The sequence below is a fragment of the Myotis brandtii genome, unplaced genomic scaffold, assembly GCF_000412655.1.
Source record: "Myotis brandtii unplaced genomic scaffold, ASM41265v1 scaffold358, whole genome shotgun sequence".
Taxonomy (NCBI): Eukaryota; Metazoa; Chordata; class Mammalia; order Chiroptera; family Vespertilionidae; genus Myotis; species Myotis brandtii.
In genome coordinates, this window is record NW_005363772.1 from 3698706 (window position 1) to 3724795 (window position 26090).

Consider the following 26090-nt stretch of genomic DNA (forward strand, 5'->3'; position numbering starts at 1 on the left):
CCCTAAAATTCATTTGTTGAACCTCTCACCCCTCAATGTGATGGTATTTGGAGATGGGATCTTTGGGAGATAATTAGGTTTAGGTGAAGTCATGAGAGTGGGGCCCTCATGATGTGATTAGTGCCCTTATAAGAAGGGACACCTGAGAGTTTACAGTCTGTGAGCACAAAGCTATATGGTAGCCGTCTATGAACCCTCACCAGAACTCAGCTATGTGCCCATCCTGATCTCAGAATTCCAGCCTCTACAATTGTGAGGAAATAAATATCTGTTGGTTAAGCCACCCAGTCTGTGATCGTTTGTCATGGGATCCAAGGCTAAGACAGCAAACAGCTTGGACCATTTTCTGTATCATAGCTCCCAGAAGTAAAATGAAAAGGCTCTGTAGTGGGAGCCAAAGGAATCTGGGGCTTATGGGAGATAAATGTGTTTATTCAATGGGCACTTTACAGTTTGGCTTGAAATACGGAACTACAAGTCACAAATTGGTGGTAGGACTCTACCTTGTCTGGCTCTTTCTTCTTTGTGTCACCTTAGATTTTTTTACTTCTTTTTTTGTGTGAAATTCTAGGACAGCATATAACTGAATATATACAACTTGGTGGATTTTTCTTAGCTATGGGATCCCAAGTCAGTTGCTGATGATAATCTTGGAAGTATAAAACTTTCCATGTGTGGTCTTTTAACCCTTTGCAAAGATACAAAAAGGAAAGTTACACACCCTTTAGACAGCTGCATGGTTCTGTCATAGTATTTTGAGGCAGTCTTGTAAATATTGAATCTTAAGTAAAAACACATGTGTATAGTCATAGGTTAAAAAAATCTAAACATCATTCTTGAAGAATGTAATAATCAAACTTTGGTTCTTCCATGTGGCTTCTAAAAGGATTTTTTTAAAAAAAATTTATTATTAGAAGTTTGAGATTTATAGGAGAGGCAGGGAAAAATTTTTTCCTTTGAAATAAATATTGATAATCTTACTGGAAAAACTACAGATATTTTAAGAATATTTGGCAAATGGTTAATAAAAGCTGATTAATAGTTGAATTCTGTGATGAGCTGAAGGAACTGACAGATTTTTAAGTCCCTCTAATGTTCCAGGTTCTCATCTAAGCTCTGCCTCACATCAGCCATGCTGGTGGCCGGGTTTTAGGACGGAGTGGAAAGGGCCTGGGCTCTGAATTTATTAAGGTTTTAGTGTCGGGTCTGCTGCTCAACAACTGTGCCACCTTAGGCAGGCTCCTCTCAATCTGGGGAAAATGGGGTGATGGTCTGCACTGTTTCCCCATAACGCACATGTTGAAGTGGAAGCCCTAGCTCCCCATGTGAGGGGACCTGGAGATAGGGCCTTTAACGAAGGAATGAAGGGTAAGTGAGGTCCTAAGAGTGTGGCCCTAATCCGGTAGGACTGGTGTTTCACAAGAAGAGGGAGAGACACCTGGAATGCACCCCCACAGAGAGGAGGCCACATGAGGACACAATGAACGTCTCCTGTCTGCAAGTGAAGCAGAGGCCCCAGGAGAAACCAAACAGCCAACCCCTTGATCCTGAACTTCTAGCCACCAGAACTGTGAGAAAAGTAAATTTCTATCGGTTAAGTCACCCAGTCTGTGGTATTTTGTTACGGCAGTCCTCGAAGACTGATAAGATAGGTCTGCTATAGCTCATGGGAGCAGGGTTAGGATTGCATGTGGCTAAGTGCAGTGCTTGGCTCCTAGTAAGCACTCAGTAAATGAAAGCCATTATTTGTGACTCAGAGAAAAAAGAAGGAAAATAAAAGGGCAAGAAGAAAATTAGTAATTATTTAAAATCTATATGCCCAGCATTTTGCTTAAGTACCTAATTCAATCTGCGTAACAGTACTGTGCAAACCACCCCCATTTTGCAGATGAGGAAACTGAAGCCCTAAAAGGTTATGCAATTTGTCTAAAGTCACAGAGAAAGTGGCAGAGTCAAATCTAGCATTAACATCTGTATGCCTTCCACTCTGCCGCGCCACCTATGAGAGGAGCTGCCTAGATGCCAAAGGCTATTAATGACAGAGAGCCACCCTCGGCGATTTCTGCAGTGGAAACACATCTAGGGGTTGGCTTCCCTTGTAGGAATGCACTTCTGCCCACACACGGAGGTTCAGTCCCACATCAAGCTGGGCCACACAGATGCCTGCACTGGGAGTCACATAGCTTCTCAAAGAAGAACTTTTTAGTCTACTCAAGCACTTGAACCAAATATTCACTTGACACTCCAGCACTGTGGGCCAAAGGCATGAGGCCAGTCTGGCCTAAGGAATGGTAAGGGCATGTGTTAACAATCAGTAAGGCCCTTCCTCGCAGTGCCTGGTGTTTGAGAACTGCCTACAGACAGACATGTAGACAGATGCCTGGACCAGGATGAGGTTAACGGCACAATGGAACCCTGGTGCGCCACATGGATGACTTCCCACACATGTGATCATTTTGGATTGTGCTTAACCAAGGAGAAGGTCTGTCGAGTGAAATAAACATTTTGCATACAGTTACTACTAAATCATTCTTTCCAGTCATGATTAGCCAATGTCATCGACTATTTTAAGATCACTCCCTATTAATGATGAAAGTTAATAAAGGTATTTTTCTTCCCTTTTACCATGACATGTTACATTACCTTTTTTTGTTATTTTTAAGACTATTTTTTAAAAATATGTTTTTATTGATTTTTTTTTTTAGAGAGAGAGGAAGGGAGAGGGATAAAGAGATAAAAACATTGATTGACTGCCTTCTGCACACCCCCTTCGAGCCCAACCCTGGCATGTGCCCTGACCAGGAATTGAACTAGCAACCTCTTGGTTCATTGGACGATGCTCAACCACTGAACCACACCAGCCAGGATAAGACTATTTTTTAGAGCAGTTTTAGGTTTGCAACAAAATTGAGAGAGGTAGAGAGATTTCCCATATATTCTTGGCCCCCACACATGCATAGCTTCCCCCATTGTCAACATCTTCCACCAGAATGGTATATATATTTTTTTCACCAAGGATGAAACCCACATTAACACATCATAATCACCCAAAGTCCATAATTTACCTTAGAGTTCATTCTTGCTGTTGTACATTTTGTGGGTTTAGACAAATATATAATGACATATGTCCATCATTATAATATCATACAAATTATCTTCATAAAAATTCTCTGTGCTCTGCCTATTCATCTCTTACCACCACCACCCCTGGCAAACACTAATCTTTTGACTCCATAGTTTTGTCTTAGTTACATTTAAATATTAAAAAAGAGAGTAGAAAACAGCCCTTTTAATGATAATTAAAACTGAATTTAAGATTTATGGAATGGCTATTTCCAAAATTAGCCACCAGTCACTCATAGCAACATAGGTTTGAACTGTGTGGACATGCAGATTTTTTTTTTTAATAAACACCATAAATGTATTTTCTCATGATTTTCTTAATATTTTATTTTCTTTAGCTTTATTGCAAGAGTGTAGTATATAATACATATAATGCGCAAAATGTGTTCATTGACTTGTTATTGGTAAGGCTTCTGGTCAACCCATACACACACACACCACATTGTTCAAGGGTCAACTGTACTATTCTCTCTGATTTTGTGTGTGTTTGAGATTTTCCGTAGTAAAAGTTTAGAAAAAATTAGCAAGAGTGACACTAAAAACATGATTTCTACCCTGATTCTAATGTCATAGATTTAGACTTTGAAAAGGATTCTAAGATAAGAATAAAATTTCTCTTGTATCTCAGCTTGTGAAATCAAAGGTTGATGAAGTATGGATGACCACTTCCAAACACCTTAGGTATTTCTTAAGTTTATCTTAGTAAGATAATCAGTCATACAGTAATGCACCCAGAATCCATTGGCTTCTTGCGCAAGTGTGGCCGATGCTGTCAGTTCCACATGACGTAGCCTCTCAGCACCTACCCCTTCACGGGCACCCCATCTGGTTTACAGTGTCTGACTTGTGAAATCAAAGGTTGATGAAGGATGGGTGACCACTTGCAAACATCTTAGGTAGTTCTTAAGTTTATTTAGTAAGATAATCAGTCATACAGTAATGCACCCAGAATCCATTGGCTTCTTGCGCAAGTGTGGCCGATGCTGTCAGTTCCACATGACGTAGCCTCTCAGCACCTACCCCTTCACGGGCACCCCATCTGGTTTACAGTGTCTGACCCCTGTGATTCTGTTTGACCTCTTTCTCTGGTCTTTGGCGCCAGCATACTTCCCTGGGTTGATGATGGTGACATTAAACAGGATAAGGGATAAGTGATAAACTTGGTTCAGGGTTGGAAGGGAGAATGACTTGTAATTTAAGGTACCTTTGGACCATGGAGGGGGTGATGTGTATTAGGTGTTGAACACAAGGTCCTGTGCATGGCTTACAAAAGTCAAACTGTTGCCTGCTCTGTCGCCATTTCCCCATCGCAAACCATGCTCCAGCCACATCTGACTGCTATCTCTTGACTCTCAGTTTGCAGTGGCTGTTCCCTCTAACTGGAATACCTTTTTGTAACCCCCCTTCCCCCCCATTATCCAGGCAAGTCCTGTTTGGACCCCTGTGACAGAGCACTCACTGTCATCAAATAGCAGGGCATTGGTGGCTCAGGAAGGGAGTTCTGGAGCCAGCTTGTCTGGATGTAAACCTTGGCTCCACCCTCCCTGCCATGACCTTGGTGTTAACTCAGTTTCCTAACACAGTGGGGACAATAGTAGAACACCGCACAGGACTATTAATACATTAACATATGAATTATGCATTTAAAGCACTTAAAACAGAGCATAGCACATCAAGTGTGCTCTAAATCTTTGCTGTTACTATTGCTATTTCATAGGACAGCCCATATCATTTTCTATTTAAAAACACGTTTTTAAAAGAATCGTTGTAGTAACAGTCTTATCAAATAGTGCCGATTTAAAACAATGACTGTCCTGGTCTTTTCTAAAGGTTATCACAAATGGTTGAAGTAATTTTTACCAGCCCTTTTTTTCTTCTTTTTAATCTTCAAGTCACTTTTTGTGTGGATTGCCATACTCTGTAGACTGCCTGCCTTTTATGCCTGTGTTGCATTTCATTGTTTTCTTAAGCATTTCCTGATATTTGAGCATATAGATTATCTTCAGTTTTTTTATTTTTCTAGTTGGACCTGCTTGACAAACTTTTCCTGTGAGTTAAGCTTGGGATTTTTTTTTTTTCTGAAAGTGAAATTTGAGTCAAATTTTATTTTATACATTTAATTATAAATTTCTCCAAGTGGTCTCCAAACTTTGTCTATAATCTAGTATAACCATTATAAGTACTAACATAAGAAATTTAAGAATGTATACATAATTATCCTTTGAATTTAGGAATATAAATTATATCAAAATTTTAATAAGCTGAAAACAGTATCTTTGTGGCTAAAGGCAAGAGACCATGAAGTTTAACTTTTTCTAATAGATATAAATTACAGTATTTTTAAAAATTGACTTAGAAATAAATAAATATAGACCTGTTTAAACCTAAATTAAAGCAGTCTGCTTACTTTTTGATATAGTACTTATAGTTTAATTCCTGAGGGAAAATAACCCATTAAGAATAAAGTGGTTAAACACAATCGATGATTTCAATGAAATACATTATTTGAATATTTCAAAGCACATTATAACTCATGTCAATGTAAGAAATATAAGAATTCATAATGATTCAAATGCTATTTTATCTTTTGTCCCCCAGTTTTATTGAGATACAATTGACAAATGCTCTTTTAAAAAAAACTTTTGAATTAGATCATAGGAAATTCTGCACTGTCCACTGCACTGGTTACTTGAGAAGCTGGCCTACAAATACTATTGGAATGGAAGAAGAAAGGAACAATAAGGAAGACAGCAATTTCACCTGCCTTGTTGCCATTGGGAGATTATATCCAAATACTGTCCCACAGAACAGTGGAGAGGTTAAAGTGAAACCAACTGAATTTATAACCCGTTTTGCAATGAATGGAAAATTTGTCTATGTGGACCAAAGGTAACATTTGTATGCCTTAATGACTAGAGTTCAATGGGATATTGAAGGCTATTAAAATGTGGCTTAGGACTGTTGGACTTTTTCTTTTAAGGCTTCAAAACAGGAAATAAAGTCTAAATGAAATAACAATATGGATATTATCAGTAAATTTGTTCAAGCCAAAATGTAAACTTGGAATATCTCTTAGCCAGTGGCGCAGAAACTGGGCATGGGTCTCTGGCCACAATTTCACTGGCGGTGGATTGGGTGGGTGTCCTCTGGAGTAGCCTCGTGCCTGGGTGTCCATTCTGTTTTGCAGCTCTGGTCTGGGTTAGTGATGCCCCTAAGTTACTCATCCCCGAGTCCACTTCCTTACTGTCCTGACCATGTATGGACCTTCAGGATTCTGGAAGGAATTTGTTCACCAATTCTAAGTTTCTTTTTAATTTTAAAACCAGGGCAACAGCAATTTTAGGATATCTGCCTCAGGAACTTTTGGGAACTTCTTGTTATGAATATTTTCATCAAGATGACCATAGTAAATTGACTAACAAGCACAAAGCAGGTATGCATTGAGTGGGGTAAGGTTTGGGTACTTTTTAATTGCAGCTTCAACTCTTAATTTCTCATTCCTGTGAAATCCAAAACTTGAATTAATCCTCAGAAGTTTGATTTATATAGTGGTAGACCGTTATACTAATTATGATCTTTTCTTGTTAAGTTCTACAGAGTAAAGAGAAAATATTTACAGATTCATACAAATTCAGAGCAAAAGATGGCTCTTTTGTAACTTTAAAAAGCCAGTGGTTTAGTTTCACAAATCCTTGGACCAAAGAACTGGAATATATTGTGTCTGTCAACACTTTAGTTTTGTAAGTAATTTTTTTATGTTGGTAAGACCTTTTATTAATTTCAAATGAATATCTTTGCTTCCCTCTTCTCATCTTGCTGACTTATTAAAACTGTCTTACCTTCTGACTTTATATTACAACTGAGATATACATTGAGTGGCCAGATTATTATGACCACCTGACATTTGTAGGCAAATTAGCTGTACACTGCATCGTATGGGATATGGAAGCCGAAGGCCTGTTCGAACACCTTTGCTGTCTGCAGTTACCAAGATAAAACGTCTCCAATCTCACAGGAACACAAGGATTGGACAGTCGAGCATTGGAAAAAAGTCATGTGGTTCGATGAATCACGTTTCCAGTTGCATCATGCAGATGGCAGAGTGAGAATTTGGCGGAAACAGCATGAAAGCATGCACCCCACATGCATGAGTACAACCCTTCAAGCTGGTGGGGGCAGTGTTATGGTTTGAGGCATGTTTTCCTGGCATGATTTGGGCCCTTTAATTCGTGTGGAACAACGTCTGAATAGCACAACAGACCTAAGTATCATTGCTCATCAACTTCATCCTATCATGTTGATGGCGTATCCCAATGGAGATGGCTTCTTCCAACAAGACAATGAGCCATGCCACGGTGCTCGTATTGTGCAGGAGTGGTTTCAAGAACATGAGGGAGACTTTACCTTGCTTAGGTGGCCCCCACAATCACCAGATCTCAATCCAATTGAGCATTTGTGGGATGAAGTTAAAAGAGCCATCAGGCAGCTGGGTCCGCAACCATCAAATCTCACAGAACTGGACAGTGCTATTCATCAGGGATGGTGTCAGATTCCTCGCATCACCTTTCAATATCTCATGGAGTCAATGCCAAGAAGAATCGCCGCAGTATTGAAGGCAAAAGGTGGCCCAACGAAGTACTGATGGGGTGGTCATAATAATCTGGCCACTCAGTGTATATTGAGTACTTCACTCACTGTCTGTTGGCATTAGTTCTCAGGATAAGCTGAAAGTTTGCCCTTATAAAATATATTCTTTTTTGCGTAGTATAAAATATGACAGTGAAGTGCTTTCTTCAAACCTCTCCTTCCTACCCTCCATGGCTGTGTCTTATCCCATCACTAAGTGATATGGATGTGACTTTAAACTGTATATCACTGTAAGAAGTTGTTTGTCCTCCACATCATTTTGCATGAACATCTTCTAAGCCTGGGGTACCACAGGTGGCTGTGCAGAGCCCTTGGTGGAGGGATGAGCAGCAATCCAGCCCAAGCACTGCTTGCCAAGTCCTGGTCTATGCCGTCAGCCTGAAGGAAGAGCCAGCTTTTCCTCATTTGCACAATATGCTAGCATGGCCCTGTTCTAAGTTTATTCTTTTTCTATACTTTTTTAAAATTGCTACAATGTTTCATCAAACCTATTTCCTTATTTATAATATTTAGCTTTATTTAAAAGCTGCGGAAGCTGTTCCAGCAGTATCCGGCTACCTGTTTCAATAACCCTTGCCTTCTTATCATCAGTGTATGAACTGACAGTTTGTAACTATGACAACATGTACTTCCAATAACCCTTGCCTTCTTATTATGAACTGACAGTTTGTAACTATGACAACATGTACTTTATAGGGTAATTGGGCATTTGGTACTGAGCACATTAGTACCTTGATCTCTGGTGGTAATATTAACAATATGCATATATAAAAAAATTAAATACAGTTACTCTAACACTTCCCTTAAAAATGGTAGAAAAAGCACCATTTTACTGGCAATGAATTGGGTGGGTGTCCCAATCTAAAAAAGATGTCACTGGTGGTGTTTCTAAATTCTAGGGGACACAGCGAGACTGGAGGAGCATCGTCACTTCCTTACAGCTCTCAATCATTGGAAGGTAAGCCTAGGTTTAGATGATGGAAACTTATTACCAAGACTATTACTATTGTTACTATCTTTTTCTGTCCTGGAGAGGTAAAAATCTCAAGGTGAAGTTGAAAAGACTTCTGTAGGTTCAGTTATCCTCCACAGAATTCACACAGTACTTTGGTCACACCTCCGTTATAATCTTAGGTTGTATTGCAGTTCGTTGTTCACTCAGCGGGCTGACCACAGGCTGAGTCTGAGAGTAGGAATGGTGTTTTATCCATCCTCTCTCCCTGGCAGCTAGCACAGTTCCTTGTACTTCGTGGCACTCAAAGTATCAGTTGGGCACATTAATAAAAAGCATTAAGGGGAAGTTTTTGCTTATATCCATTTTTCACCACAGGAATTACATAACATAGCCCTTGCATAAGTAAAAATATTAGGAAATATTAAAAATAAACTAGTATTGCTCTGCCTTTAGTATCAATATTAAAGTAGGTGGGAACTGTCTGTACTCAAAGGCTACAGGTCAGTGACTCTCTACACATTTGATTCATACACACTTTTGAATAAACATCTTAAACCATCATGCATTATGTTGGTAATGCAAGCATGAATGTTTCTAACAATTTAAGATGCGGCTAGTCTGTTTCTTTTAAAGATAGAAATATTTGAAAGAAATATATCAACCAAAGATATGTACTTTTTTAAAGTCCTCAATTGAATTTTCCTTCTGTTGTTTAGAGTCCTGTGTCAGTGTGCCTGGACTGTGCACCGGCACAGTGCTTGGTGCTGGCAGTATCGGCACAGATATTGCAAATGAAGCTCTGGACTTACAAAGGTAATGTTTCATCTTTTGCAAATATTACAAGAAAAGTTATTATGCTTATAAAACCAATATTCCAAAATCAATGTTTCCTCTATGCAAACAGTAACCAGTTCAACAATATAATGGAAGAGAAGATCACCTTTACGGTAGCAACAAAACAGATAAAAAGGTAATTAGATATAAATTTTACAAGAAGTATCTAGAACTTCATGGGGAAAAAAGTTAAAATGCAGATGATTTGAATAACTTTCCCGATATAAGTTATTTTTTAATGGGAAGACTCAGTATTGTAAGGATGTCAGTGTTCCCTGAACTAACCTATGAATTCAATGTGAATCCAGTCAAAATGGTTTTTTTTTTAGAATCCAACAAATGGTAGTAACTACATTAGAATATCCATCAAAATTCTAAAAAAAAAATTGATTGAGACTAAAACGATCAGATATTATATTATAAAGCTATAGTCACAAAAACATTTTGATTAATAAAAAAATAGGTTTCAGAAAATAGATTAATGAAATAATAGATTTCAGAAAAGATTCAAACACATATGGAAATTTATTATATGGTAAAAGTGGCATTTCCTTCACTAAGAGGAAATAGATTAAACTGTTAAGGGCATTATAATAACTCTGAAACCATTTGGGAAAACAAAGAAAGCTAGACCCCATTTTTATTCTTTATACTAATATGAATTCCAAATAAATCAAAGAGTTTAAAGTAAACCAATAAAAGTATTTTAAACAGAGGTATAAATTTTGTAATCTTACTTTGGATCATCGTACATCCAGAATTCATGAAGAAAAAAATATGATAAATTATATAAAAACTCAAAACTTAGGCATAACTATAACTATTTTAACAAAGTTAAAAGAAATTATAAACTGCACATAATGTGTGTATTTCACATGACAAAACGGACTAATTTTAATATATGAAGAGTTTATAGTATAAAGTTATTAAACTCTCTGTATATTTTATATACTATATACTAACCTTAATCTGTACTAAACTTTATATATAGTATAAAGAATAAAGTTATTAGCCAATTTTTAAAAATAGTCAATAATAAAAAATGTTGGACAGTGGACGTGTAGAAAAAAACACAAATGGCTAAGAAACTAAAAATTGCTCAACCCCACTCACAGTTAAAAACATATATGTACAAACTGAAAGAAATGCCTGTTTTCATTTAGAAGGCTGTCAAAGATTTGAATGTTTGATGATATTGGTGAGAGTGTGAGAAAACAGTCACTCTTAAACTGTTTGTGGGGATATATTAGTCCAGCTGCTATGGAAGGCAACTTGACTACACCTATCCGAAATGTAAGTGTACGTAACCCTAGACTCAGCAGTTCTGCCCCAGGAGCAAATAGCCTTATACAGCCTTGCAAAGATCTATGAACAAGACATTGATGTGTTTTTTTCACAGTAGTGCTTTAAATATTTAAATATAACTTGTTATGGCATATTCATACAATGGAGTACTCCGTTGAAAATTAGGTAGCTCTATATACGCTAATATGGAAAGTTGTTTAAAATACATGGTTAATAGAAAAAAAGAACAAGAACAGAACAAAAGGGTAGTGTGTATAATAACCCACGTATATAAGGCAAAAGAAAGGTGTGTATGTAGGCCCATAATTGCCCATCTAAATCTCTGGAGGCAATGTAGGTTTTGAACTCAGAATTTCTTTAGATTTTAGAAAGATTGTGTTTTGGAATTAAGTTTTTAAAGAGTTATGTGTAATATGTCCAGAGAATATCATGGGCAGCACCCCATACTCAATTAAATTATTATTTCTGCAATGAAGTATTTATAAATTAAATGGTCAGGGAGGATGGGAGATTAGAGATTGGGGTATATACATTAAACAAGTTTGGGAAAGAATCATGATTGAAGCTGTGTGTTGGGTATATGAGATTTCATTATACTATCTACTTTTATATCTGTTTGAAGTTTTCCATAATAAAGCTTAAAAATATATTTCTTGGAGTGAGGTTTTGTAAATACATGTAGTAAGACAGAGTGGGATAAAAAAAGAAAATAGCTTCATACCAGTCAGGTCAGGTTTTGCCGAGTTCAGATCAATTCAGATTTTGCTGCTAAATGAATTATGGAAAATCTTTCTGGTGTCCAGGTGTTTTAGATTTTGAAATTGTAGAGAAGGAACTTATAACTGGATGATGTATAACAATACAAGTAATTTGTTCAGAATTTCTTACCTCCCATAATGGGACTAGGTTTTGTGGGATGGGAAATGTAGAAGAGAGAAATTTTTGCTTTTTCTTTTCTTTTTGTATTTTTAATTTGTATTTTGTATTTGTATTTTTAGTTTGTATTTTTAATTTTTTAAATTAGAAGTAGTTTAAATTGAAAAAAAATTACTAGTAAGACATTTATCATGTCTTGATGGATCCCTGGGTCGCTTCCACCTTGTGGCTACTGTGAGTAATGATGCTGTCGATGTGGGTGTACAAATTAAGTTCTAGTCCTTGCTTTCAGTTCTTTGGGGTATAGACCTAGAAGCAGAATTGCTAGATCATTTGGTAATTCTGTTTAGCTTTTTGAGGAACTGCTATTATGTTTTCCATTTTACATTCTCCACCAACTGCACAAGGGTTCCAATTTCTCACCAATGCTTGTTATTTTATGTTTTTTGTGGGGTTTTTTTTTTAATAGTCATCCAAACGGGTGTGAAGTGGTATCTCATTGTGGTTTTGTTAGTCCAGAGTTTCATTTGTGATATCTGTTCCGATACTACCAGCATCCCTATAATTAGTGATGTGAATCTTTTCATGTGCTTATCTGCCATTTGTATATCTTTTTTGGAGAAATGTCAATTTAGGTCCTTTGCCCGTTTTTCAGTTGTGTTATTTATTTTTTTGTTATTATTGAGTTGTAGGAGTGATTTGTAAATATTTTCCCCCAATCTCTGGGGTGCCTTTTCACTCTGTTGATAGTGTCCTTTGATGCCCAGAAGTTTTCAACTTTGATAAATTCCGACTGTATCTCTTCTTTTGTTACGTGTGCTTTTGGTATATCCAAGAAATCTCTGCCAAGTCCAATGTCATGAAGCCTCTTCTCTATGTTGTTTGCTGACAGTTTTATAGTTCTAGGTCTTACATTTGGGTCTTTGATCCATTTGAAGTTAATTTTGGTATATGGGGTAAGGTAATAGCCCAACTTCCTTCTTCAGCATGTGGATATCCTAGTTTTCCCAGCACCATTTGTTGAAAAGACTGTCTTTTCCCCCCATTGAATGGTCTTAGAACCCTTGTTGAAAATCATTTGACCATATATGCTGAAGGGCTTTAAAAAAAATTTTTTTTTTCAGAGAGGAAGGGAGAGGGAGCGAGAGAAACATCAATGATGAGAGAGAATCATTGATTGGCTGCCTCCTGCACACCCCCTACTGGGGATTGAGCCCCCATTGCGGGCATGTGCCCTTGACCGGAATCGAACCTGGGACCCTTCTTTCTGCAGGCTGATGCTCTATCCACTAAGCCAAAGCAGCTAGGGCTGGAAGGCCATTTTAAGAGGAGTGGAAATTAAGCCAAACATTGACAGTTGGGTCCCGTTAGAATGGCCCGGATGCAGTGGGGAAGGCGTTTATGTATGGAGGCACTTCAGCCATTGTGTAGAGGTGGGTGAGAGAAAGCGTGGTGGTTTCAGGGGACAATAAGGAGACTTCACTGAGAGAGGAATTAGGTTGCTGAAATCAATGGGGAGTTTAAGGTGAAGTCAAGCAGGGAGGGACTTAAGTAGCAGATTTCTACCCAGTGGACTAACATGAAGGAAGCCATGCTTCAAAAGATTAATCTGGTATAGGGGGAGGGGTCGCCAAAGCCAAGTGAGCAGGTGGTGATTGAAAGCCATGAACCGCAGAATGAGAAGCCAGCCACGCTCTTTACATTGGCTGTCCTGTGAAAAATCCCCAAGACAGGCCACTGGCCTTTTCTTCTGTTTTTAGACCGAATTCATTCCATTTCTGTATTAATTTCTCCCTATGTAATTTCTTGTCAGTTGCCGTCTTGGGAATACATAAACACATGAAGTTATGTTTATGCCATTATGTGTTTCACATAATTGAGCATTTAATAGTATATGTTACTGTCAGTTTTACACATTTAAGTCTCACTGAAGGATTAATTATCAACATGTATGATTATATTTTTGTCATGTGTCTATCATCCCTGAGGATGACCTATTACAGTAAAAATATCACACATTTTCTACTTAAAGGTTGCAAAATGTTAGGATATCTTTCTTTACTTACAATTCTGCTGTTTGGTTATCTTGATAAGAAACCAAGTTTTGATGTGAATGCCTGTTTTAAACTAAGTGTGTTATAGTATTCTATTATTTTGTGACGTGCTATATTAAGATAAGTAACATGATTTACTTATGGGCTTTTACCTCAGCGTTTTATGTTTCTATTTACTACGGAGTGTTTTCAGCTCTCCATAGTCAAAAACAATCTGGCACCCAACAAGTTGGTCTATTGTGAAAACTGTCATGATACTCAGTCTCATGTTCCTTCACTGTATTTTTTTTTATCAGATTGTGATATATTCAGAGGAGAAAATTTCCTTCTAAAAATATATAAGTACAGAAAATGTTTTATGTATCACTTTTTAAAGGTTACAGTCTTCTTCATCCTTGGGTGATTCAAGTCCAACAGGTTTAATGAAAGATACTCACACTATAAACTGCAGGAATGTAAGTACAAACATAAGTGATAATATTCTTGAAATAAATGAACAATAAAATTTGCTCCTTGTGGATGGTTCCTCCTGAGAAAGAAAGCCATCTTAAAAAATAAATGAACCCTTTTCTAGCTAGTCCGTGGTTTAATAGGCCACGTAGAATAGTGGTTCAGAGTGAAGTTGCTGGAACCATATGATCTGGGTCCAAAGTTGTGACTCAGACACTTACTGCTGCTTAACCCCAGGTCGGTTTTTTAAACTCCATGCCTTGATTTCCTCTTTTGTAAAACTGGAATAATAATGGCACCAATTTCTTTGGATGGTGTATGAATTAAGTGATTAAGTATGAAAACAAGCAAAAGCTTAACAGTGTCTGATACACAGCATGTGCCCAGGAAAGGATAGCTGTTATTACTGCTGTTATTCCAATTCAGCGGATTAAGTGGACACCTTTGGTCTGTAACAAAGTTTAATATAAGCTACAAGATAAGAATAACACACTAATTCAATTCAATAAATACTAGCTATTTGAAGTGCATTGCTACATATACAAAAGGGACTAAACGTAGTGCTAATATCTGGAAAACTCACATAGAGCATAATTCTAATGTAGCTCCGACAACAAAAGGCCCTAAAGGAGGTCTATAAATGAAGTGGTATACGAATATAATAGAAAAATTAAATCTGACCAAGGGCAAAAGGGAACTTGCAAATGTATTTTTACATAAAATATTATAAGTCTTTTGGGCTAGTGTTTTTTAATTTTACTCATACATTTAGCAAATGTCTATTGGGTACCCATTTTGTGCCAGGCTATATGTTAGAAACAGAGGTTAAGTCATTGTAACAAAATCGCCAAGTAGTATACATTATATAGGCGTTCTGTAGATATAGATAAAGTACCTCAACTTAAGACAATATAGGTCAGTGATGGCGAACCTTTTGAGCTCGGTGTGTCAGCATTTTGAAAAACCCTAACTTAACTCTGGTGCCGTGTCACATATAGAAATTTTTTGATATTTGCAACCATAGTAAAACAAAGACTTATATTTTTGATATTTATTTTATATATTTAAATGCCATTTAACAAAGAAAAATCAACCAAAAAAATGAGTTTGCGTGTCACCTCTGACACGCGTGTCATAGGTTCGCCATCACTGATATAGGTAAACTAGAGGCCCAGTGCACGAAAATTCATGCAAGATTAGGCCTTCCTTCCCCCTGCTGCTGGCACCAGCTCCCCTCCGGCACCCGGGACGCTGGATGGCTTCCCTCGGGCCGCCCGCAGGCACCGGGACCTGGGCTGGCTTCCCTCTAGCCCCGGCTTGGTCAGGAAGGACATCTGGAATGACATCCGGTCTAATTAGCATATTACCCTTTTATTATTATAGATGACTTTCTATTTTGATACACTACATTGTACATTAGATTGTTTGGCCTATAACTCTGTAACAGTATGATAACTTTCTGGTCAAAACCTCTAGTTTAATCCATTCTCCACTCCAAGGCACTATTTCCCTTTGCGGTACCTAATGGGATATGGTTTTGTCATCATTTTTTAAAAAAAAATAACTGACTCAGAGCACTGTGGTCAAGAACTTTCCCATCTCACACTTTTCTTATAGTACAGACATTCAGTTATGGTTATGAAGAATGTGGGCTTTGGAGTCAGGAAGACGGGGTAGAATTATGGCTCTAACACTTCAGGCACGAATATTAGCCTCTTTAGGCCTCAGATTCCTGACCCATAAAACAGCTCCCTCACAACACTTTTTAAGTGAAATGGGATGATGCACGTGGGGTGCTTAGGCACAGAGTACTCAGTCAATGCAGCCCACCAGGGGCCACGCTGCCAGAGGCCCCTGTCCGATAACTGCGAAGAAGTACTTCAGTCAAGTAGGAACCTTACTACTTACTATTCTGTCTTTCCAGATGTCAAATAAGGAGTTGATGCCACTAAATCTGTCTGAAATAGGGGAGCTAGAAGCCACAAGGCAAAACCACAGCACTGTTGCTCCCCCAAGTCATGAATCACTCCTAGGTAAGTTTTCTTTGGCATCTGCCCACCATTTTGTTTTTCCAAAAATTCCTCCTTAATCACTATATTTTCAGGCATAGGAGATTTCTAGAGAAGCAAGGTCAAAACCAAGATTTTTCCATTCAAAATCCTAAATGCAGTAACCATACTCTTGATGTTAAAATGTATGTTACTTAATGCACCTGTCCTTGAATATTCAGTTATCAACAAAATCCAAGGTATTGTTCCTACATACAATGTAAATAAAACTAAGGTATTTCTATCCAGGAAAAAGTGTCCACTCTCAGGAATTCAAGAATTTTTAAAGGGTACCAATGGTAAAAAGTTTAAGATGCAATTATTCATTCTATGTTTATACAAAGTTCACATCAAGTAAATTCAAGTGACACAGTTTCATACTCCCCATAACTGACATTAACCTACTGATATTTTATGTTAATGAAAATCAAAGAACTTAAAGAATCTGGGTATCAGCTGTGCAAAGAACCACTTATTAATCACCTCAAGTTCTATTGTACTTCGAAAGACATCTAGAAAACTTTGGTTAACCTGCAGCTATGTTTTAACCCTTAATTTCTAGAACCTTGTCCTTATGTCTAACTTAAAGCTCATTTCCATGGTAACTCCTTAGGTCCTTTTTTTCAATAAAAAACCTGGTTACTCCCCTTTTATAAGAATACTAGAGGCCCGGTGCACAAAAATTCATGCACTTGCGGGGGTCCCCGGGGGATCAGGCCTAAGCTGGCAGTCAGACATCCCTCTGGCAGCTCAGGTGCCCTTGGGGGATGTCCGACTAACAGCTTAGGCCCACTCCCCACAGTCGGACATCCTTAGCACTGCCCAGCTTGTGGCTGAGCAGAGCTCCCCCTGTGGGAGCACACTGACCACCAGGGGGCAGCTCCTGTGTTGAGTGTCTGCCCCCTGGTGGTCAGTGCATGTCATAGTGGCTGGTTGTTCCCAGTCGTTCTGCCTTTAGGGTCAGTTTGCATATTACCCTTTTATTATATAGGATTAAGGCTTTATATTCCCCTTTGCTATAGCCTTCTCATTTTTTTGGATTAAACAAGTAAAGTTTTTTTTCCCACAAAGCAGGTTAAAATTAAATTTCTCCTTTGCACACAAGCACGTGCACATGCACCGCTGTGCAAGCAAACCTCAGCCTCTAGCTTCCAGTTGTCTGGAAGTCTGTACCTATTCAGGCTCTTATTTTCTATTAAAAAACTCATACACTAGCTCACTTACATGTATCAAGTGAATTAAGTCCAATTGATCTGACAGCTAATTGTTATAAAAATAGGTGACCCATTAACAAATTTATCTGGCTTCTGCAATTTAAGACCTATAGTCTGCCCTCAAAAAATGCAGTGTATGGCCTTCTACCCGTGCTTTGCCTTTTTGATACTAATCATTTTTAACCTTCAAATGTACTTACACGGACCTGTATTTTTATTCTATAGGCGGTGGTGCCCAGCTGGATTTTGATGCCCTGTGTGACAATGACGACACAGCCATAGCTGCCTTTATGAATTACTTAGAAGTACAGGGGGGCCTGGGAGAACCCGTGGACTTCAGCGACATCCCCTGGACCCTTTAGCATTTGACTTTTAACTCCAAAAATGGGAAATGTTTTACAGCATTTCCTTTACAAAAAAACTGTATGTTCTTCTGTACTGTATCGATACTCTTTTTATCCTTTATTCTTATGAAGGTTCTACCAATTTTTATATATTTGCACCTATTTCACAGGGGTCTGGGGAAATGTGATGTTTTTCTTCAAATAGAACTGCTCAGAATTTCCTACAGACGCCTTTACTCAGCCAACTGGTTTTAAACCCACTAGCTGCTATTTTTTGCTAAAATATTTCTGACTAAGAGTATCACATACATCTTGCTTTGGTTTTGTTTTTATTTTTTTGATGCAGTTTTTTTGAGTTTGAGAATTTAATATGTTGGCATTTTTTGGGGGGGTCTTAGATTCATTTAATTGACTTATAATAGTAGATTTGTGTAATTTGGGACATTTCCATTTCTTGTATATTTCCTTAATTGAGGACAGGGCTTATGTATTTTTTAAGAAAACAGTGAGTACTTGAACATTTAAAGGGACAATGCAATTGATAGTCATGATCACAGTGACTACTATGTTTAGTGTTTGTAGACTTGGGCAAGCACAGAGCCAGGATATTTATGCCCAGTTGAGCACTTTGAGGTGGATGTTAAATGAGATGATTTTTATTTAAAACTCAGAAAAAGAAAAGTTGAGACACTTTCAACTTTGCTTATAGAACAGGAAAGATTCTGGGTCCCAGATGTTGGTGATTAATTTTTGCATATTTAATCTTAATGTAACCACTCAAGATATACAGATAGAACAGGTTTTCTATGTTGAAATGGTATGTAGTGACTGATTATCTTAGAGGAAGGAACAGGCCCAGGCAGATTAAATGTTTTGTGTAAACACAATTAAATTTAAATATTTTTTTAATGTGTACTGTGTATAAACCAGTTTCTTTTTACATACTTGGGAAAGCAGTGGGCTCACTGGTTAAATGATTAATTAACTGATCCCAAGAACTAGTCATGGCCTTAAAGATTATTAAGCAGTTAGAGTTACTATTGCATGTAACCAAAGGCAGTTATATACATGGTAACTACCTGAAAACTATGAGGCAATGAGAAAGAATTTAAAAACCAATTTTCTAGCTATAATTAAAAATTTGGAGAGCATTAATCTAGAGGTGGCTCAAATCGAGTGCAAGAATTAAGAATATTTAAAGCACTATTGGTACATCTACCATTTTGAAGATCACATTTCTGTATCACCTTACATTTTAAGAGCTCTTTCTAGTTTACCAAGTAAGTTCCCATATATTGTCTCTTGTGCCCCACACATGAAAGTAAGATAGTCTGGGAACCTGGTGGGGAAACCCTGAGGCTCAGGTGTGGGGTTCAAATCCAGTTTTTTTTCTCTAGATGGTTCTATCCCTTTCCAGTTGACTGCCCTGAGCCTCTCACCATAACAAAGCATCATTTTGATCTGGCCCATTTCTTTCGGCTGTACTAGTTGAACTTTTGTCAGGTGTGCCAATGGCAAACATACCAACAGGCATTAACCAAAAGCAGATGTTCCCTTCAAGCACGATGACTGCAGTGGCTCTGTGGACAAGGGCGTATTGGTACATTATCCTCTTGACCTGACCCAATGCTCCAGACGTGTCAAAGGGTTGGCACCACTCCTGGACTTGAGACAGCCAGGTTTAGAATAAGCCCAAGAAACCCTATGAGATGGGGGGAGATTGGTTTGAAGCAGCCCAAGCATGATTTGTTAAGTCTGAGGAAGCAATGAACGATCACATCTGTTCTCTTAAGTTGTGCAGATGGACTTGCCTTACAAACTTAACACTTTAGCCGTCTGAACTCTGGCAGGTTAGCCTTGGCCTGCTGTGTTGGCCTAAGCCAGGGGTTGCAGGATAGGTCATTGTGGCTGGATGGCCTCAAAAGCAGATGGGACAAACCATGATGCAAGGATCTGAGAGGCAGAGTTTCTAGAGGACTTATTCCATAGACCAGTTGGCAGATAGCCAGTTGGATGCTTTGATCCTTTAATAACCCACTCTGATGTTTTTCTGTAGATCTTCTTGCCCTGGACCCAGAATCCAACCCACATGTATGATACTATATAGCTCTCTCAAGTTTGGTGGGTTTTTTTTTCAAAACCCATTCTGTTTGCATTTGATTGCTATTACGAGTGGCAGATGTTTATATGTCTTACTCAATATTACTTTGTCTCCTACCAATTTCTTGAATCTTGGTTGAAAATCTCTATACATTGGATGAAAGCAGTGTAGAGTGTGTGTGTGTGTGTGTGTGTGTGTGTGTGTGTGTGTGTGTGTGTGTGTTTTCCCCCCTAAGAATTACCTACAGTGAAGTAGTGAGGAGGGGGGAGTGCCTAGAGTCAGAAGAGCCCACTCAGCCAATAAATTTAGCTATGTGACTGCAAGTAAGCCATTTAAACTCTCTGTACCTCAGTTTCCTCATTTGTGACAAGAGATTTGATCTCCAAGTTTACTTCCAGTTCTGATTCTGAGATTCTGATCCATAGGACTTGAGCATTAGGGTCAGACTCTAGAACTGTGCGGTCCCGTGTGATAGGCACCAGCTACATGTGGCTACTGAGCACTTTAAATGTAGATTTCAATTGAGATGTGCTATAAATGTAAATTTCATAGCATACCTCAAACAGTATAAAAAGAAATATAAAATATATTAACAATTTTATATGGATTCCATGTTCAAATCATATTTTGGATATACTGAATTTAATGAAACATTAAATTTTTACTTTTGACTTTTCTAATGTGGCTATTAGAAAATTTTAAATTGCACATGTGCCACACATTATATTTCTATTGGACGGCTCTGCTCTAGAACATTTTATTAAGTGAATATTATTGAAATAGACCAAAGGTTATACCATGAATATGATTATTTACCTCTAAATGCTGTGGTTTAAAAAAAACAATTGCATATTTATCCTTGAATCTGAACCTCTACAAATAACTGAACCTCTATCCATGTATCAAATTTAAAACTTTTTAAAAACTGGTAAACTTGAAAATTTGATCAGATATTTCATTACAGGATGATCGCCTGAAATCAAATAAAATAAAACTTGAGATATATGTTGACACTGTATGGTAGTAACTAAATTTGGAAATCCATTGAGAAATCAGAAGGCAAACAGAACAGTACAGACCAGAGACTTTTGGTGAATAAATGGGATTAAAGTATTTAATTACAGTGTTACCTTGGGGAAAGGCTTTATTTATGAGTCGTGTTCTCCGAGGAATCTCTGTAGAGTCAGGGGCACAGGGAAATGAAATAGCCACTATCTAGTTGTTGGACCATGTTTGGTGGTGCCATGTCAGATCCCACTCTAAAGAGGTCTGAGCCACTCAAGCAGGTCATTGTTGGGCTCTAGAACTGGAGATTCAGATTTGCCAAGCAGGGTCTCATGGGCAGAGCAAGGCTGACAGCTAGGAAAATCAGAAGCCATAAAGAAAAACTGCTAAGCGGCCACTAGGTGTCACTTTTCCATTTCTAGAGGGCTTTGTTTTCATTAAGTTAATTTTTCCAAGTACCATGGGGCTTAGGAGAGGCATTTATGTCTTTTGTGTCTAGAATACGTCTGCCTCTCTGGTATGAGTTATTTCATGAGAAATGCTTGTTAAGAGAAGATTCTTCCCACATAATATAAGGACTTTGGTTCAGGGAGCTTTCCAGATGTGGCCCTGGTAAAACGCTGGCCTTAGAAAGAAAACGCATCCAACCTAGAATATGCTTTCTGAACTCATGTGAGAGTGTATGGTATGTGTGTTACTGCTCATACATTCTTGAGCTTAGGTTTGTCTTTTATACCGTTTTTAGCTTTTTTCCAGTTCACTCGTGCTTTTCTGTATATTGGTATTTTTAAAGTTTTGTAGTCAATAATGAAAAGAGTGAAATTAAACTATATTTTATAACAATTACTAGTTTGGAGTTTTTTATTTGATATATTCAAGTTCCTCCAAAATGTCGTATCCCTTAACTGCCTTTATAAAGTGGAAACAGACTCCATTGTTCTCAAACCACTGGGCAGAGAGGTACATTGAACTACATCACTATATACAATTGTGGGTGTGTTCATCAGGCTATGCTAACTGCTAAACAACTCTAAAATATCAGTGGCTTCCCCAGTAAACTTCCTTTCTGCTCACATCTCAGTCCAGTGTAACCAGTGCTGTCTCTCTATCTCCTTCTCCCTCCCTGCCTCTTCCTCTTTCCATCTCTCAGCTTTGCTTTCCCCTAAACTGGTTTTATCCTCTGTGGACCTTCTTCCCCATAATGACATTCAGAAGCTCCCAGCACATAATTGCTCTTATACCTGGCAGTCTCAGTGCAAAGAGCTTTTTCATTTCCTAGTAATTCACATAAAGATGTGCATTGATTGGGCCTCTGGGTTAACTTGAGTCACGTGGACCGTCTTGTGGTCAGCAGGCTAGAAAGTACAGATTGGCCAGGCTTTGGTCACATGCCCACACCTGGATTTAAAGGCATCCTCAAAAGGGAAATCATGTGAAAAATAGCCAACTCCCTGACAGCCTAGGGCCAGAGGAAGGCATGGTGATGGAAACTTGCAATGCATCATAGTTGATGATTTCCTAAGATTGTGGGCTTAGGTATGTGAGTCTCTAGTCTTTTTGTTTTTGATTGTTTTATGTGGAGGTGGAGAGGAGTAGCAAGTTATATCACACGTTTTTAACTGTGGGCACCTTTTCTGTGTAATATCTAGTCAGTAGTCACCTTGAAGGACACTCCGTTGCTTGAGGTAAGTATGCGTAGAGAGAGTCAGTAAAAAGTTGTCTTAAGTCCTGTCTAGCTATGTGTTTCTGGCATTTGATTTGTAGTTCTCTGAAAAATGTTACTTTATTTTGGAATTTGGTCTCCATGAATTGTTTACATTTTAATAGTTAGAAAACAAGAATGTTTAAGAATGTTTATTACCACAGCTTCAAACTAGGAGTGAAAATTTCAAGAGCGTGAGGAGAAAGGAAATTCTACAACACTGTCCTATTTTCTGTGATTATTGTAAACCAAAATGATTAAAAATGAACGAATGAGTAAACAAAAGGGATGATGCCATTGTTAATGGATATCTAATAGTACCTTATACAAATGGGGAACATGGCCACTCAGGCTCACCACGTAGAGCTTGACTGTTATTTTAACTCTAGATTTTAATGTGTTTATATAGATACAGTTTCGGTGAGCATTTACTAAGTGGGTCCTTTTCAGCAGATCATAGGTAATAAATCAACTCATTAAAAATCAAAGCACCAGTTGCTGGGAACATGCAAGGTTGCAAAACAGCATTTAGCTTGATGTTTTTCCTTCTAAGATGTGTGTTCACAGGAATACCTGTTAGAAGAACTAAATCCAGCTTTTCTCTAACAGAGTAACATACTATATAGTGTGGAAACATACAGATCCGATTTCTTAAATATAACCTAACCTGGAAACAGAACTCGTCAAAATAAATGTACAAGACTGTCAAATTACAGCGGGAAGGCTGGGGAGTGTTGGGGAAGGGGGGAAAGAGATCAACCGAAGGACTTGTATGCATGCATATAAGCACAACCAATGGACACAAGACACTGGTGTGTGGGATGAGGGCATGCGACAGGGGGTAGGGGAGGCTGGGGGAAGGTCAATGGGGAAAAAGAGATATATGTACTACTATGTGTAATACTTTAAACAATAAAAAAAATAAATGTGCAAATGCACAGTGGTTCTCCATATGTGATCCCAGGAAACGTAACATCACTTACAGGAGCTTGTCAGAAATGCTAATCCTTGGGCCTCACCCAGGGTCTACTGATTTAGAGACTCTGGGGTGAGCCCAGCAGTCTGAAGTTTACCAAGTCCTCCAGGTGATTCTGATACACGCTAAGGTGGGAGACTATTGCTCTGGTTCTCGTCTGGTGTTAATTTGGCCTCTTTTACCCAAACATGGTGAGGCTTCTCATTCTGTGTCATCTTGGTAACAATGGGAGTTCCCCATGTTTGGGAGGAAGACAGACTTGTTTTCTAAATGTAACATCTAAGGGGCAGTCAGAAATAACCTGCCCTCTGTAGCAAGAGAGACTACAGAAGTGGTCTCAGTCTTTTTAAAACAAAAAGAAAATTTGCTAGCATTTTCAGGAAAACAAAACAACTAAAAAAGGTCCAGTCTCTTGTCACTAGCTTTACATAATTGGTCTATAAATAACCAATAAAAGGCAAAAACAAAACAAAACAGGATAAGCGTTTAGCTAGGAAGTTGACTAATATTTGTGGCCGTTTAAGGAGAAGATAATATAGGCATTCCCTAGCTATGAAAACAATCCAAGCGTACGTAAATAGAAGGCATTTTAAAGGAACAGAGGCTGCCTCAAAGCCAAACAAGAGGCCATCTTTGCTCTAGGGAGGGAAGCGACATCCCACACCATGAGGCAGATCCAGGCTGAGGCAGCCTCTGTAGGTGGCTGTCTGTATGTAGAGGTGGCTGGTACTGGGCATGGTGGGTGACTTAAAGGCTCTAGTCACAACTACCACCTTCCAAGGAATTCTTGAAATCTACCCACTTGCTTATAGACCTTCACATTCACCTTCATGGCAGTGTGAACTGTGCTGAAAACTGGGTTCCCTAGCCAGGCATTTTTTAAAAATCCTGGGTTATGTTTCCACTGGGGGGGGGGGACACATAACTTTTCAGATTGCAGTGACACTAGAGCATGGTTTTTCTACTTCGTTGCTATTGATGTTTAGGACCAGATAGTTCTGTATTGTGGGAGGCTACCCTGTGCACACAGTAGAATTAGCATCTCTGGCCTATATCCACGAGATGCCACTAGCAACCCCCATTGACAACCAAAAATGTGTCTGACATTGCAAATGTTCTCTGAGGGAGGAGTACAAAATCCCTTCTCCATCCCAAGTTGAGAACCACTACTCTACAGTTATATTTTCTTCTTTTTTGTTGAAGAGGGTAGGAAAAAATATCTTCCTGTTCTCTATCCTCATTAAGACCACAATGCCTTAGATCCCTCTCATTTTCCCTTATTTATCCCCTCTCCTTATGCACACCCCTCCCCCCGCCCCAGTCTTTACTTCCATACTGACTGGCCCTCTAAGGTCATAATTTTTTTCCTCTTTGTCAGTGTCCTCAAATCCCAGGCCCCCATTATCCTTCCACCTCACTCAGCTCCAGAAAATCCCAGCTCTGCCATCAGCTCAGCTCTCTGACAATCCCAGCTCTGCCATCAATTCAGCTCTCTGACAACCCCATTCCTTCAGTAGAACCACCAAATACCACTTGAGAAGAATCATACTAGTAGGTTTGTATAAATTCATGGTCTCACACTAATGAGCCTCAGTGAGGTAGCATGAGGTTCTTGTTTCTCCTCACTTCAATCATTCCCACCCGCATCTTGAGTGGGGAGCTCTTAACACATTGAGAAGGTGTTCAATGTTAACAACAGTTTGTTTTGCTTTGGTTTGATTTTGTCTCAATACTGCACTTTGAAGAATAGACAATTTATATGTGTGTGTGGGGGGGGGCGGGTATTTGGAAGGGTTGAATTATAACTGTGAGGAGTGACCAATCAAGTGGATCCACCCTTACCCTGCCAGATGAGCCAGGAACAGCCCTTTCCCCAGGCCTGACCAAGAGGGGCACATTCAGGATGGATCTATGAAGAGAGGAGAGGGGTAGAAAAAATGGGGTGGGGGCTGCCAGGGAGAACGTGAGCTCTGGATGCCTACTCCCTAAGGCTGACTATGAATTTAAAAGTGACCAAAGATAGTTTCGCTCTCTCCATTGGCCCTCATATGTTTCTGTAAGCTAGCTAAGAGCAAGATTGTAAGATTGTGCCCTTCCTGGAAATGGACTGTATTCACCTGCCCTCTCAGGCACCCCATGGCACGAATAAGACTACAGTGATTTCTAAAGCCAGTTGTATTACCATTTACATGAACAACTATTTCAGATTTCCCCCCACTTTCTTTAAACTCTCTATGTCACTGCTTTTTCCATATTCACAAAAGATGACCTTGCATATCACTTCAGCATGTTCACCATGAAAATAAAGCAGAAACCCTCTTATTTGAGGTGGTATGGACTCCTCATCATTTGATTAGCTGAAAAGGTTTATTAAAACAGAATAATGCAGAGTGATGTCCGCAAGATAGCGTAGTAGGAGACACTAGGCTTTGTCTCCCCCCCTCCCAGGCCTCCCT

The 26090-nt window shown here is 38.7% G+C and overlaps 1 protein-coding gene across 1 annotated transcript in view; it reads left to right on the top strand.

Moving 5' to 3' along the window:
- Window positions 1-21799, top strand: part of ARNTL2 (aryl hydrocarbon receptor nuclear translocator-like 2) — a 56336-nt gene extending 34537 nt beyond the window's left edge. The window contains exons 8-16 of the mRNA XM_005871839.2: window positions 5775-6012; window positions 6450-6556; window positions 6713-6863; window positions 8670-8728; window positions 9442-9538; window positions 9630-9695; window positions 14171-14249; window positions 16169-16277; window positions 17732-21799. Of these exons, the coding sequence (XP_005871901.1) occupies window positions 5775-6012; window positions 6450-6556; window positions 6713-6863; window positions 8670-8728; window positions 9442-9538; window positions 9630-9695; window positions 14171-14249; window positions 16169-16277; window positions 17732-17868 (1043 nt within the window). The 3' untranslated portion in view covers window positions 17869-21799. The remainder of the gene's footprint in view (window positions 1-5774; window positions 6013-6449; window positions 6557-6712; window positions 6864-8669; window positions 8729-9441; window positions 9539-9629; window positions 9696-14170; window positions 14250-16168; window positions 16278-17731) is intronic.
- The last annotated feature ends 4291 nt before the right edge of the window (window positions 21800-26090 follow it).